Source organism: Drosophila serrata, unplaced genomic scaffold, assembly GCF_035046125.1.
Source record: "Drosophila serrata isolate PLE 108 unplaced genomic scaffold, ASM3504612v1 contig_382, whole genome shotgun sequence".
In the NCBI taxonomy this organism is placed as follows: domain Eukaryota; kingdom Metazoa; phylum Arthropoda; class Insecta; order Diptera; family Drosophilidae; genus Drosophila; species Drosophila serrata.
Window position 1 is genome coordinate 3,482,002 of NW_028257280.1, and position 16,561 is coordinate 3,498,562.

Here is a 16,561-nt window from a genome sequence, read left to right on the forward strand (position 1 = left end):
GAAATTTAACTAAACTATTTAAATTGTTTATAAACTCAAGCAGATTTGTGGATACATTTTGGTATTTGTCAGGGAATGCATTTGTTTATTTTGGTGCATTCGAAAGCTCCGGTCACACCGTTCCACACGTGCAATATTTACGAAATATGCGCAATTTGAAGCTTCAATATTGCCAGGAGCTGGACACAGCGGTGGCTCAGTCCCGCCAGCTACTACTGCAGCCGGAGCTAAATGGAGACGCCTCCGACACGGCCTTCCTGGTGACCGACGGCCAGATCTACGCCGTGCAGGAGTCCGGCGATGTGCGGTCCAAAGTGATTGCCGATTTGCCGGACATTGTGGGCGCCGAGTTCCTGCAGCTGGATAATGCGATTTGTGTGGCCAGCGGAGCCGGCGAGGTGCTGCTGATCGATCCCCAGACGGGAGCCACCAGCGAGGGCACCTACTGCGAGGTAGGGATCGAGCGCATGGCCTGGTCACCCAACCAGGAGGTGGTGGCCTTTGTGACCCGGACCCACAACGTGGTGCTTATGACCAGCACATTCGATGTGATTGCCGAGCAGCCACTGAACGCGGATCTGGCGCCGGACCAGCAATTCGTCAACGTGGGATGGGGCAAGAAGGAGACACAGTTCCACGGATCAGAGGGAAAGCAAGCTGCTAAGCAGACGGCGGGCGCTGCTGACACCGCTAATCAAGACTGGCAGGAGCTTAACCAGGTTTGAGCTTTAAATTTGTAATATTTTTCTTTGGTTTGTAATAGCATTTGCCTTGCAGGACATACACATTTCTTGGCGCGGCGATGGTGCCCATTTTGTGGTCTCCTACGTGGCCGCTCAGGTTGGCCGCACCTTCAAGGTATACGACTGCGAGGGAAAACTTCAACACACGGCCGAAAAGAGCGCAAATCTGCAGCAAGTGGTGGCCTGGCGACCGGCGGGCAATTGGATTGCTCTGCCCCAGAGGTTCCCCAATAAGTCCACGATAGCACTATTCGAGAAGAATGGCTTAAGGCATAGGGAGCTAGTGCTACCCTTCGATCTGCAAGAAGAGCCGGTGGTGCAGCTGCGTTGGAGTGAGGACTCCGACATTCTGGCCATTAGGACAGCCACAAAGGAAGAGCAGCGAGTTTATCTGTACACGATAGGCAACTACCATTGGTACTTAAAGCAGGTATTGATCTTCGACCAAGAGGATCCGCTGGCGCTGCTTCATTGGGACACGCGAATGGGAGCCGAGCACACGTTGCACCTGGTCAAGGAAAGCGGAAAGCAGTTGGTTTACCGCTGGGCCTTCGCTGTGGATCGGTACGAGCGCAGTGGCGTCGTTGGTGTCATCGATGGCAAGCGTCTGCTGTTGACGGACTTTGCCAGGGCGGTTGTGCCGCCTCCCATGTCCCAACGCGTCCTGCAGCTGGATAATTACATCAACGCCTTCACCTGGTACGAGACCAGCCTGTGTGTTTACACCTGCGATCGGAAGCTGCACTTTTACGAGCCCATGCAGCAGTTGAGCGTTCAGGAACCGCGAGCTACCGTACTAATGCCGGATGCAGAGCTCTCACGCCTACCACTGGCGAATCTCACGTACTTCAACTGTGATTACCTGCTGGCCACTTACAGCACGGGCGGATCCACGCGTCTTTTGCTGTTAAACAAGGAGCCCGACGAAGATGAGGTCAACGATAAGGGCGAGCTCTGCTACAGGGTGCAGTGTTCCCTGCGAATCAGCGGGCTGGTCAATGCTTTGTCAGTCGGAGCCAATGCCATGGATGAGTTCTTTGTTCAGACGGTAAATAATGGTCATACCTATGAGGTATCCCTCAAAACAGACAACACGCTGAAGGTGGAGCGAACGCATGTGCAGTTGGCCCAGGCAGCCGACCAGATTGAGTGGTTCACCCTCAACAGTGACTCTACAGGTGAGTTATACAAGGGATTATTAATGTGTTTCTTATTTAATTACTCACAACCGTTCCCAGGCGGTCTCATTACGCTCCGCAATCAACAGCTACTCCACCTAGATGGTCATCGCATCGCCGAAGACGTCACCTCCTTCTGCGTGGTGGGTAACTACCTCGCCTACACCCAGCTCAATGCACTACACTTTGTCCGACTGAAGGATCGCCGTCAAGTGGCGAGCAGAAACATTGAGCGGGGCGGCAAGCTGGTAACGGCAGTGGCCAGTGAGGCGCGAGTGGTGCTGCAGCTTCCGCGCGGAAATCTGGAAGCCATCTGCCCTCGCGTGCTTGTACTGGAGCTGGTTGGTGCCCTGCTCGCGAGGAAGCAATACCAGGCAGCGATGCAGATGCTCCGGAAGCAGCGCATCAACTTAAACATCATCTGGGATCACAACGTTGAGCTTTTCGTGGCTTCGGTAGACGTCTTCCTGCGTGAAATCAAGCAGAGCCAGTGGCTCTGTCTCTTCCTGAGTGAACTTCAGAACGAAGACTTTGCCAAGGGCATGTACTCCAGCAACTACGAGGCTGCTAAGCAGACCTATCCCGCAGACTATCGTGTGGAGGAGAAGGTGGAATATGTGTGCCGACTGCTGTGCCAACGCATGGAGCAGGCAGCGCGGCCGGAGGATGTTGAACGCTTTCGCCTGCCTATTATCACAGCTTATGTCAAGTTGGGTCGACTGGAGCAGGCTTTACAGCTGATCTGGCAGGAAAAGCAGGCGGATGCTACTCTGGCAGACCAACTGCTGAAGTACCTGCTCTACCTGGTGGATGTGAACGACTTATACAACGTGGCCCTGGGCACCTACGACTTTGGTTTGGTCCTTTTCGTTGCCCAAAAATCGCAGAAAGATCCCAAGGAATTCCTGCCCTATCTGAATGAACTGAAGGCTCTGCCCATTGAATATCGCAAGTTCCGGATCGATGATCACCTAAAAAGGTATCCCGCGGCCCTGTCCCATCTGGCTTCCTGCGGGGAGCAGCACTACGAGGAGGCTCTTGAGTTCATCCGGAAGCATGGCCTGTACACAGCCGGATTGTCGTGCTATCGGGAGCACGAGGAGTTCCACAAGCGGGTCTGCGTGGCCTATGCAGATCACCTGAGGGCTAATGCCAAGCTGGATAATGCCAGTTTGATGTACGAGCGTGGAGGACAACTCCAGCAGGCGCTGCTCAGTGCCAAGCATACGCTGGATTGGCAACGAGTCCTAATACTAGCCAAAAAGCTGGACGAGCCTCTGGATCAGGTGGCCCTGTCACTGGTGGGACCTCTACAGCAGCAGGGACGTCACATGGAAGCCTATGAATTGGTAAAGGAGCATGGTGGGGACCGGAACAGGCAGTTAGAAGTACTGCTAGAGGGTCATCTCTACGGCAGGGCCATCTACGAAGCCGGTTTGGAGCAGGGAGATGCATTGGGTAAGGAATCGTTAGCTAACTTTAATTTATTTAAATTATTAACATAATTTTTTCATATTTTCCAGCCGACAAGATCGCCCCAGCCCTGTTGGCCTATGGAGCACAATTGCAGGGCTCCTTACAAGCCGATCTTAAGCTATTCGTGGAGTACAAGCAGCGCTTGTTAGACATTCGCCAAAAGCAAGCCACTTCAGGAGATGCGGATAACGATGGCGACGTGGACATCGAGGAGGTGGATCTTCTGTCAGACACAACCAGTCTACACTCCTCGCGCTACAGCGGTACCTCTCGTGGCACCGGGTAAGCTAAGACCTGGACCTGCTCCACTGCACTTTAGCCAAAGTTTTCACTTTATAACTCCCTGTGTTTTTTCGCTCCTTGTAGCAAGACATTCCGCTCCAGCAAAAACCGACGTAAGCACGAACGCAAGCTGCTAAGCTTGAAGCCGGGCAACCCCTTCGAAGACATCGCGCTCATTGATGCGTTGCACAACCACGTCACGAAGATCGCCCAGCAGCAGCAGCCTGTGCGTGACACATGCAAAGCGCTGCTCCAGCTTGGCGGCAGCGGAGCACCTGTGGATGGAGATTCCCTCGCGGCGTCATTGCAGCGTGAATTTAAGACGCTTTTGAAGACAGTAGAGGCGTCGCTGGACGAGATCTGGACACCGGAGCTGGTGAGCAATGGATCAGTGGCGCAGCATCTAACGGGACCCAATGTGGACTATTTGGCGCTGCAAAAGGAGCAGCGCTACGCCTTGATAAGTGAGTTGTGAGAATTTCCTTCCCTTAAATTAAGGCTCTAACGTAGCTACTTTCAGGTCCCCTGAAGCGATTCAAGCCGCAGCTAAATCTGATCGACTGGCAACACGAGATCCTCCAGTGAGTCATCATTTTAATTGCGTGATGCTGGTCGCCTCACCCGAATCCTCCCCCAATATCCGCACCCATCTAAGCTTTACTTTCACTGCTCTGGAAATAAATGTAGCATTGAAATGCTAATTGAATGTATCGAAATTAAACAAAAAACCAACGCTTGCAGTGGGCAGATTATGAGTGATGAGTGCCAGTCCAGTGCCAGGCAGCTGGCAAAAGTGGGCGGCACGACATGGGGCTCTTCCCCCAAGCTCATGTTCGATTCGGAACTATCACTTTTTTATTGGGGGCGTCGTCTTTTAGATATCATTTATAATCGTTGCCGCCTGTGAGCAGCAACGCCCTTCATATATATTTCCTTTTTGGAAAAACAAACATTTTGCCTGATATGATTTCCTGTTGCTGGTGCGCCGCTGCAGTGAAGCGTTTTGTTTGCCAAACAAAAACCGTAGAAGCGGAGGCAACCACCGGAGAAGGTTGGAACCGGTTTCACCTGCCGGGATTTGTGTTGTGGGCGACCATTGTTGCCAGGTAGCCGCCAGTCATGGTGGGAACAGTGGGGACGGCATTATCCCTAGGTAAATTTCGTTTCTATTTACTAGTTGATTCTATGTTTTACCTATCTTACATTACATACGAAAGCCTTTATTATCACATAATAGGGCAATAACTAAAATATAAATACCTCGTTTAAAAATATACATTTCTATCTATAAACTTGCGGCTTTTCATTATAATTAATTAGCATACTTCTGTCTTCTGTCTTGTTGAAGGTTCTCCACTTTTAACATGCAATCTTAACAGAGTAATAGGCCGTTTTGCCTTCTTTAGTTACAATTAAACTTAATTATCGACTTTTAACCATCATTTCCCGATTAACAGTGCAAAAATGTTCACTTGCATTCCGCTGTTGGAGCTTCCAGGCATGCGCAGTGGGAAAAATGACTGTTATAGCGCCGCTTTATCAACAAAATTTTTGCTAAGATTATAATGTATTTGTATTACATTGTTATTGGCATTTGAAGTTAGTAAAGAAATGTTAAATTAGTATGCATTTTTAAAAAAACATCTTCTAATTTATATATCTAACTTTTTTTTTTGCATACAACAATTTTATTCTATTACCATTCATGAATAATAGTAAATACCTTTTAATTAAAGGAGCTAATTACCTGAAGCAAGTAATAAAAAACATAATTTCTATAATATAATATATAAATACAAAATAAACTTATCCAAGAACCCATTTTTATTATAAATGGAGTTTATATTCGCTCACAGTTAAATGCTTTTTGCCACTGTGCTCTGCAGCGCTTTCGTATTCTGCCACCCAGTGTTGCCAGTTAAGCTTTTTTTAGACCACATATCGTTTATATTTAAATTTAAAAAATTTATAAAAGTAGCAACAAGCGTATTGTCTATAATATAATTTATTTTTAATGTAAAATATACGTAATCATAATAACAAGGATTTATATTATAAGGAAAATATCAGAGCTTTTTATTTACAAGCTCAGAATCAAGCTTATACGGGCGGTCATTACTGGCAACACGGCCGCTGCCAGCGTCGCAGTCGCGACGAGGTGGGCTACAGTGGGAAATCCAAATTTATTTTCGAAAAAACCGTCGAACGAAGCGGACGTGTTGCTGGATGCTGGCGCTCGCGTTGCGGTATTCAGTTTTTTGTTCGAATAAACAAACACACGAAAAATTGTTAACACAATTTTGTTGGTTCTATTGTGCGGAAATCGAGTGAGAGGGGAAATAAACAGAAACCGCAAGCAAAAGCAACAACCAGGCGCGTCTTTGTGTGTGCGTGTGTGGAGCGGAAAACGAAAGGGGAGCAGAGTGTAAATAATACAAGTGCGTGTGGCTCTGTGTGTATGAGTGAAATATGGAAATTGAAAATGCAATTAATTGCAAATTAATGTCAAGCCATAGAAATCGCTCAATTGTTTAAAAAGTGCAAGAGGAAAGTGTCGTTACTGGATTTGTTGTTGTTTGTTTATGTCAACGCGGAAGCCAAAAGTGTGACGTGAAAAGTCTACGTATTTCTGTATTTTTGCAACAACAATGAAGCCATCGAGAAAAGTGCTGAAATCGTCAATCTAAAATCGGAGCTGCCGAGAAGTCTATACTATATAAAATATAAACATTTTTTTGGTAAGTCTAGCTCTAAGCCCCACTCTTTCTCTCTCGTTCTCCCCAAAAGCTCCCCAGATCAGATCGTCTCTCCACTCTCCGTTCTCCAATATAGCGAGCTCTCTTGCGGACAGTGGAGCTCAGCGGTCAAACTCGCAAAACGACTTTCAACATCATTCATTGTTGTTGTTTTTGGTTTTTCCACTTCTGACTTGCTGCCTGTTTTTTTTTCTCTCCTTTTTTTTATTTAATTACGCTTTTGTTGTTGACGCTTTAATATAATTCGTATTTGCTTTTTGTGCGCGCCAGAAAACATCGCACTAACTATGGATATTTTTTCGCACATGTGGAAACGCCAGCAATTATTTGATTAAAAATGTCATAATATTTGTAATTTGTGAAACGTGGACCATTTCGCGAACAACTGTTTGTGTATGGTTTAATTTACTATAATTTATTTGTTCATACCCTTAAAATAGTTCTTACTATTTGAACTAACACCTGGTAATTATACTGTATTTTAAAAATATTAGGAAATCGGATAATATAAATATTAAAGTTGCAAAAGGAATAGTGATCAAACTTTCAATGTTTCCATTGACTGAATCTATAGCTCCAATAACAATTTTTTTTTACATTTGCTAACTATTTTATTATAAAATACATATCCATATTAAAATATTAGTGTTTAAATATGTTCTAATATTAAATATAACAATTAAATCTAATATGCACAGAAATATGTTGCTATTGGGCTTTGTTTATAAGAACATGTTGTTATAGGAATTTGTTTACAGCAACATGTTCCTATGGAAATTTCATTCTAGAAATACATTGAGCAACACAGATCTTACTTATTATTCAAGCCAATTTCTTTTCTATAAAGAAAATATAAAATTAATTAGTGTAAAATAATAAAGCTGCCGTTACCTAATATTAAATGTGTTTTGAAAAACTGAATTTAGCACGTTTACCGCCTGCAGTTTGGATCAATAAAAAAAATAAATAGCACAACTTAACGACTCACTTCAATGCCAATGGCATAACTCTCAAGAAACTCGGGTTTCAATCTTCTTGCCACCTGTAAATCACCTGCAATCAGCTGCAGTCGCCAGCGATGCGTTAACGAGAGACCTCAAAGCTAAGCGATCCATTCAGAGGCGGCTTCAAAAGAATCTCCGTTCCCAGTCCCCAGACCCCAGCTCCATCATCTCCATTCAGCATCGAAAGCTGCCGGCGAAGGCCGCCGCACAGCCAGCAATTTAATTAGAGGTTAGTTACCAAGAGACGCCACAAGAGCCCAGCAATTGTTGCAACTGCAACCACAGAACAAATGCCTTGCAGAATTGCATTATGCATGTGCGAACGGCCAGCATAAATCGGCGGCTTAATGGGCCCGGGCTAATAGAGAAGCGTTTTGAATGCCAAATGAGTCGAGTCGACGGGGATGACGAAACATAAGTGATTTCGAAACCAAGGAGGGGCGCCGGCACACTGCAAATTATTACCTGAGTTGGTCATAAAATAGGACATATTTATATACCTTTACTTTAATAGTATGACACAGGATCTAGACAATCCTTCTTGAAGATAAATACCTCATAAATTTCCTGTTAAAATATTTATTTACCATAATGTTTCTTTCTCTGCATCGTTTTTGTGGAATGTGGTTACCGAGAATCGGGGAAACCGGTCTCCTGCCGGTGCTGGTGCCCTATTGGATTGGCCTGAGCTGAGCTGAGCTGATAGCGAAGGTCTCCGAGGTCTCTTGAAGAGAGGAGAGACCATGAGTCACGTTCGAAGCCAGCTCTGATCGCCACAAGACGTGCCTGTCCGTCTTCGAGGGGTTTTGGGATTTGAGAATAGAGAACGAAGTTATATAGCAAACACAATAGTTGCATAGTTGCTGACGCTGAGATAATGAAAAGTTTCTTAGAAAACGAGACGAATTCCGATTGACAGAGGAAATCCCCCAGTCTTGAGTTTATGGCACGTAATTCTGGGATCAGGTTGGTTCTTATCACCTGTTTATTCATACCGTTTGCAGGTATTGGAAAAAATCAGCATCTGATGTTGAAGAGTTAATAAATTAATAGTATAAACATTTTATTTATAGCTCAAGTAGAACAAGAAGCTCGTTAATGAGTTGGATTAACTGGATAATTATAGATTCATCTGTACCACATTTCTTTGATTTCTTTGACTTCCATCTTAATACAAATAAAGTGAGAAGAAGTACTATAACTCTTCGATCTTGAGTTCCTGCTCCACTTTCTCGGATTCTTGGCCCCAATGCATCGGAGTGGTAATTTTCTCGCCTTGATGACTCAAAATCTGTCATTAAGGCAACACTGCAGTTTAGTAGGTAACACACATATGGACCTATGTATACCCCCTGAATCATCATCACCTCCTCTCTTCCGCATTCCCCACAAGGCATTAAGTATTTTGCATTCTCCTCAAGAGGAAAAAACTTGCCCTGCCAACCCGGAGACCTGACCTATGAGCTTTGTCTTTAGCCAGTATTTAGTCTTTCCTCGTTCTCCGCTCTTCTGTGTGTTTCTTTGTTTGTTTCTTCCATTGTTTCTTCACCATTCCGTTTATCTTGCTTTTGGGGGCAACAACAGCAGTTTTGCTTCGATTTATGCGGTTTTATTTTTGGACCCACCTTGGAAACGTGTTCTCGCTCTTGCCGGGGAAGGGAAAATGATCAGAGTTTTTCGCAAAACCAAAAAAGAAATAACAAGCAAAAAGCTAAGCAAATATCAATTGAAAACCGCCATAACCTCGATTACCTGTTGGTGGGCGTTGAATTAAGTTACTCAATCAAAAAGTCTTTTGACTCTTGGCATTTCTCCCTACTTTCCACTCACTTGAGCTGGCTTAATTAAATTAAAAACTTGAATTGTTCTGTTGACAGGTAGATAGACATCAATGTCAATGAACTGGCCTGAGATTACAGAGGCTTACAGAAGCTTATAGAAATTCGGGTTGTTTCGCCTTTGCTCTCAATGACAGAACATACATTGTAATATTAATTCAATTCTAGACACTTGTCGGTGGAACGAACAATCGCCAAACACTTGGCATTGATTGAACTTAATTGAATTAAGAGCAGTTTGCCAGTTACATCTTCTTCACTTGGGTCACTCGTGCAGGAAGTCAGGCTCGTTTTGGATTCATATTAACAGTGACAACTAAAAGAGAATTGAGTACAATTTATAGGTGAAAAGGTATTTCGTATAGCTAATGATTAAGGCCTTTCTAAGTTATGCCATAGAAATAATTTGGGCATTGCAAATTACTTGAAAATCTCTTTTAAAGGTCCAATAATTAAGTAAAGTTGCAAAACTATTGGTGTAACTTTTTATAGCATACTTTTCAACTGAAATTAAATGGTTTTCAAAATACACACCGGTTTCAGTGGCTTTCCAAATTATTTGTAATGTATATATGGTTAAAAATTATGGATTTGCATTCTATAAATATTATAAACTTACGATTCAATAAAGAAAACTATAAAGATTTATTGATATTTATCATACCTAAACATTTCTCTTGATTATTTCTTTAAAAAACTGTTTACTTCATTGAACTTTTTTGTTTACTTAGAATGTTTTCAAAGTAAAAATACCAGGAAACTGTATATGAATCAATCTATGCAATCTTACCTATAGCTTGAGGGTGTGTCCAATATCAAATGAATATTATACAGAGAGGTAGAGACTGGTAGATTGGCTCAAGGCAGCTGGCTGTGAACTAGATTCGCTCGGTTTTCATACAGCTAAAAAGCCATTTTAGTTGACTTCGCTGGGGTCTCTTTGGGCATTTCCTCCACATAACCACAGATGTTGCCACAAATGGGGGCAAATGTTACGTACGTTATGTGAGTGTGTGTTTGTTACCACCTTCTGCATTCTTAATGCCTCCCCCTTTTCGTTTTTTGTTTACCTTTTATAGTGCAATGCATTTGCCGTTTGTTTACGCTACTTACGTATCCGAAAGATACACAATTCACACAACACAACACAAATGCCATATTTCATCATTCAGATGGATGCCGCGGGCATCTTACGGATGCATTTGCATGCAAAGAGCTTCCAATCACTAGAGACTGCTTTGCATACCAAACTACTCGAAAAGTGTTGGACTTTTTTTCGCAGTAATTTAACCTATTATTATTATTATTCTCTATGGTTTTTGAGCAGTACATAGCACTTGGCCTTTGGATTTGAATTTATTGTCTACAACGAAATTCTCGGTAATAGCGAGAAACCTGTTTTACAATTCTTTGGGGGTTGGGTCCGGTTAGCAGCACAACCACAGGCTTCTTTTGACGTACTTTGTTTTATGAAATGCTAATGAATTTATATGGTTTCGATTATACGCAAAACATCGTCGCCAATTATCACATGACAAGGAATAACAAATCAGCGAATGAAATTATTTTACAGCGAATATAATGCGCACTTAGTGTTGTATATAATAATATATTCAAGAAATAGTAAGCTCTATGGTCTTCGATCTGATCATAGTCTAGCCCTTGAAATCCCTGTCTGAATTCCTGGTTAGCAGGTGGGTGTTAATAAATTCCCATAATTCCCATACAGACCTTGAACTCTGGCTGATTGAGAAAATATTGCACATTCGTTGCCAATTAGCACGCAATGGCTTGGCAATGGGAGATTCGCATGTTCGAGTTGAGGAAACCCCAAAAAATACGTTGACCCAAAAATGAAGCAAGGTAAAATGTCAGGGAAACCCAAAAAAAAACCAACTTCGTACCATTTCTTTGCAGGGAAATTAATTATTATAATTAAAATATTGAATATATCTTGTGTAGAAAAACCTTTTATATGCCCAGTTATGCTTTACACCTTGCAAATTTACCTAGGCAGAAAAAAGAAAAATATTAACCTAACCAACACCACGAAAGAGCTGGGGAAAGTGCCTGTCTGGCTAATTTGTGAAAAGTAATAACATTAAGGCAAAAGAAAAAGTGCCAAAAAACGTGGTAATTGTATCGGGGAAGCGTGGGAGAAATCTCTCTCTCTCTCTCTCGAGTTCAGTAGCTTCCAAACGAAAGTCACCTGGGTTATATAACCCCCATCTGGATCTCTCTGGTAACGCCCACCAACTAACCAACCAACCGATCGTTCTCCAGCGACAGTTGCCGGCTCTCTTGGCTATTAACACTACTCGAAACTCGTTTAGCACCCGGGGAAAACTTGTCCGATGCTGCTGCTGGCTGCTGCCTGCTGTGGAAAATTGGAAATGTATCTGTCAGATACTAGTCAGTGAAGCGAGGAAAGTAAAAGTGCCGCGCAGTGGCGCCCACTTTTGCTTTCTTCTGTCGCTTCTTTCTTTTTTCTACTGCAGCTATAGTTGCTAGCTTCCATTGAGTCGTGAAGTATCCAAGTTTTAGAGGAGAAGAGAAGCAGGCGAAAAGTGTAGCTCACCTTGCGAAAATAGCAACAAAAAAAAACAACTGCGAACTCTGCTGCAACAAAAACTGCATTGTTTGAACCCTGCCTGCGACTCCTACGTAACAAATGAATGAAATGAACCCCACATGAGTCACGTCCACGGTGCATTCCCAGACCCACAATCAAAAGCCAAAAAAACCTAAAACACCAAAAAAAAAAACACAAAAACTTGGGGCATGCGTGAAATGTTAGCTCATCTGTCGGTGGAGTAACCTCAATTTTGGTTCACTTTGCGGCTGCGCTGTAATTCCAAGCGTGGTTAACCCTTTAATGCCCAAGCTAAGTGGAAATTCGATAGGGTTTTAGGGTGATTTTTTTATATTTTCTGAATTATTGGTAATTTTTAATCCCCTAGAAGGGTATTATAATTTCAGTCAAAAGCTTAAAACGCAGTGAAGGAATCATTTCCGACCCTATAATCCATATATATTATTGATCAGCATGAATAAGCCGAATTAATCTAGCTATGTCCCGTACATTTTTATTTTTTGAAAAATTTTGAAAATTTTATAAGGGGTAACACCGTTAAAATCATCATTAAAAATTTGATAAAAAATTTAGTTATTTAAATTTGAAAACTTAGTATAAGGCATTGTAAGCACTTTAAAAACTAGCACCGAAATGCTTTCCGATTTAAAAATAATGCATTTTTGACTTAGTTATGATCGATTTGATGTTTGAATTCTTGAGCCCATTTTAAGGGTATACTAACTTTGGCTTTCGGAAGTTAGTTTCCTTTCTTGTTGATTACAGATAAGCTCAAAAAAATTTATTTGTAGTCTTTGTTTTATATATAATTATATACATTTTTATATATATGTATCGAAATCTATATATTATATATTAGAATTCAATTCAGTTTTTTCTATTCCATACATGTACATATATGAAGTATGTACATCTCTTTATTGAAGTCTTTAAAAATGATATGATATTATTTATTATTCCCATTGAACAAAAATGCATGAACCTGTTTATGATATATACAAAATCAACAGCTCTATAAAATATCATCTAGTGGAGCACTGAAAGGGTTAAACACACTTCAAAGAGCAAGCCCAACCGAATCTAGTACACGTTACAGCCACGTTCATGGATCGAGCCAAGTAAAGCTTGGACAACAAAACACAAAAAATAAAAGAAACAAATACTTGCAGAGTAGTTACCTTGTTTTTTTTTTTTTTTTTTTGTGTTTTTGGCCAGTCACCACCACCAGTTTTCGGACGGTAGCCCTCGTGCCAGTTCCAATTTGTCGAGCGCTTTTTGGTAACAACGGCAACGTGACATTCAAATCGGTTCGTTCCGAGCCAAGCAAAAGGGCAGCCACCACCGATCGGAAATGGATTTTCCACGAATGAGTTATATTGCAGCATTACCAAATAATGACGAAATCCTGCTCCAAATTGCCGACTTATTAGGGCAATCGAGGTGGAGGTAAGGAGGTGGGCATTAATAAACCGCTTACCAGCTATCGCCCAACCGATCGCAATTGCTTTAACAAAGGAGAGCAAATTAAAAGCGAACCCCCAGCAAATTTGTCAGTTTTCGAGGTAAATGCGACTTGGGTTTGAGCTCTTAAATTGACAAAAGCTGGGCAATTCGTGGGGGATTTTTCCGGGTCTGAGGAGGAGGTGAAGCGTGTTCTTTATGGAGAACTCGCGGTGACCCAAAATATAGAGTCGGGGAAGCAGAGGAATGGGAACGTGAAATATGGACACAACATTAGATGGCTATCTGACTATCCATGCATAAACACTAATAAAAAAATTGGACATGCAAAAAAATCTACAAAAATATATATGGAGTCTAGAAATTTATTGGGGAATCAAATGTTTGTAATACAGACTTCGAAATCAATACAAATTATAAATAAACTCTTCGACATATTGTTTAAAGAGGTATAAAATATCGATATAATTATCTATATTGAACCATTTTATAAATTTTATAAAAATATAATTTTGTATATACATATATTCCTAGTCTGGTTTATTATTCATAAATTCATAATTATACCGCGTTCAGCTTACCAAAGCATAACCCAATCAAGGCATACCTTCAATTAATACATTTATTAGCCAATTACCTAATAGTTACTCTTATTTCTAACTCGTTTTTTTTCTAGTGCAAACATTTGTGTGTTTGATTTGCATTTGTTGTGTGTGCTCGTATCTCGCGCTTGAGCTGCAGCGCTTGCCTAATTGTTCAATTGCATTAGGGGCAATTATGCGGCTGACATACATGTAAATACTACACACAGTATGTGTATGTGCACATGCGCCTGTCATTAGAGTAATTGCACAGATACAGATACAAATCCAGATACTCAGGTAAAGATAAGCGAAGACAACGGACAAAGGCTTGGACATATTCAAAAGGTGGCCTAAACTTGCATGTTGCGTGGACATCAAGCTCCTCCGATTCTCTTCAATTTAGTGGTTGTTTAGCTATATTTTAGCTTCTATATTTATTAGGCCACATGTAAACCATTTAAATTATTTAGACTTTTTATGCAAAACAAATGAGGAGCATCTGCCTGCTTATAAGCTCATGGAAACCCAGCATATGCTGGTGGAAAGTGTTATAAAAATGGAATTAATATACAATTCAAGTAGCCAGAGATCGTGAGTTTTTCCAAACACAGACACAAAACATTAATGCCTGAACTCATTTGCTATTTAAACGGTCTAATATATGTATATATATATTTTTGCTGCCTGGTTCAATAAACGCCAATGGCCAGGGCCAACAAGGTCAAAATTGATGAATGCGGTAATTTACTTGCACAGTGCAAAAAGTCAGGTGTTACTCAGATATTTTTAAAGATCGAAATTGCTTATCTTGTGAAGAGTTAAATATACGTTTTACACGATCTTGATATTGCAAAAGATACTTCGTTTTGATACACAAAGATAGTACAGAGACGTAGTAGATACTACAGACAGAAAAGATACTAAATATCAAGAAGATACTACTACTCTTTTTTAATCTGAAATAATTTGTTTATATGTTTATCTTTTGTTTAAGTTGAGGTAATGTTATAGATACTGAAGATGATAATGAATTTATTACCTTTTCTGACTGTAACCTTAATTCTTTCTTAGTTTCTCTCAATGTATCAAAGCTTCCATATATCCATCCATCCGCTGATGCTGATGAAGCATTTGACCGCTTTGAATCTCTGCGATTGGGTTCGATTTCATTGCGGGTTTTCGATTTCTTTCAGAAACTTAATTGCGTTGAAAGTTCAGCTCCGGGGCAGAGCTATCGCCTCTGATTTTCGTATAAAAAAAATAAAGAAATTTGACTACGAATTCGTTGTATACAAATATAGACCGTGATATAAGCAAATGGCATGCAAATGAGTCATCTTCAAATCGCATGAATGGCAGCAAATTTCGAAGCTACTTCCCATTATGAAGATACAACACATGATACGCATGGGAAGTTCGTAAATACAGAATAATGGAGATAGCATTGCATTTGAGTTCGAATGAGAGTTGCTTCCGTGGATACTTATAGTTTTGTCTCTAGACCGTTATTTCTGTAAATCAAATATATACACATATATAGTACTAATGCTACAGTTATCGCTTGAGCGTGCCAGGCGTCGCATTCTCCATCACACTTGGCTGATTTCAGAGCGCAACAAGTCCCGCTCGCTATTCATTATTGATAAGTATCTTCATCTTTTCATCTTCCAACATAGAACTTAGCTTTGGAGAAGTATACTGTTTATATAGATAATTATGAGCATGAGTATCTGTGTCTGTCATAATCCAAGCCAACTGTTGGCATTCTTTAGAATTCTATTTTGTGGCCGGGAGTCTGCGTGCAGAGTCCGTCATTTGGGTTAAGCTTCAGAGTAATTTAGTTATGGTTTGTCTAGAGAACTTGGGTTACAATAACAATTTAATAATAGAAAGCCAAGCTAAGCTAATGGTATGTTGAAACATTAAATTATCTTCATATTATAAAGTCTTATTATATCAAATTTTCCATAATCTCTTAATGCAACTTAACGATCTTCTGGCAGTTAGTTTAATCGTATTTTAAGCTCTTAAAATCACTTCATTTAATCGATTTTCCGGCTAATGATTAACTTAAAATCTAAAAACTTGTAGAAAATTCCCAGCAATCGATACTTTGAGCTAACGATCCTAAGCCGCCAATAGACTTATCGCTCTAACCTAACCCCTCCAGGCCATCAATCATAAAAGCAGATCCAAGTCATGACTACCCAGATGGCTGTCATTATCACAAGCCACCGCAGCAATCATTTGGCCTGGTCTGGCTCCAGCTCCCGCTCCCCGAGATCATTAAGATATACCAGAGATCGATCGCCAGCCATTCTCTACATTTATCCAGTATCGGAATCGCGATCGCGATCGCAATGCAAGTGAAATCATAATTGCAAATCGAAAACGAAGCAAAAGAAAACTGGTTTAAGCGATCATCCTCGATCGTGGATGGAATCTTGAGCTCAAAGTTGGACCAAGAGGAGAGCCTTCACTGGAGTCGGAGTATTCTAAGCCATTCGTTCATCCTCAGTGCGTGCTGCTGAAGCGGAAATGAGTCGACTCCCCAGCGGGAGCCTCGTTTCTCTAATGCTGATTTCTGTTTACATCTTGGAACATGCACCAGCTCCTCTCGTCCCGTACCATTTTCACCTTTCTCTG

The 16,561-nt window shown here is 41.5% G+C and overlaps 1 protein-coding gene and 1 long non-coding RNA gene across 3 annotated transcripts; one reads left to right on the forward strand and one right to left on the reverse strand.

Moving 5' to 3' along the window:
• The first annotated feature begins 80 nt into the window (after positions 1 to 80).
• Positions 81 to 4,523, forward strand: Elp1 (elongator complex protein 1). 2 transcript variants are annotated; one of them, XM_086840462.1, is made up of 6 exons: positions 83 to 719; positions 778 to 1,921; positions 1,982 to 3,379; positions 3,445 to 3,679; positions 3,764 to 4,143; positions 4,200 to 4,523. In XM_086840462.1, exons 1-6 carry the CDS (start codon positions 147 to 149, stop codon positions 4,262 to 4,264), a joined length of 3,795 nt encoding a protein of 1,264 aa, XP_086696588.1. In that variant the 5' UTR covers positions 83 to 146; the 3' UTR covers positions 4,265 to 4,523. The 2 variants fall into 2 exon arrangements, with proteins under 2 accessions (XP_020811658.2, XP_086696588.1); XM_020955999.2 differs by having other exon boundaries at positions 81 to 719; positions 778 to 3,379.
• On the reverse strand, positions 4,517 to 5,151 carry LOC147642563 (uncharacterized). The gene is made up of 2 exons (XR_015273366.1): positions 4,940 to 5,151; positions 4,517 to 4,873 (listed from the first exon to the last, which is right to left on the reverse strand). It is a non-coding gene; the product is annotated as an uncharacterized LOC147642563 (long non-coding RNA).
• Between the last annotated feature and the right edge of the window lie 11,410 nt (positions 5,152 to 16,561).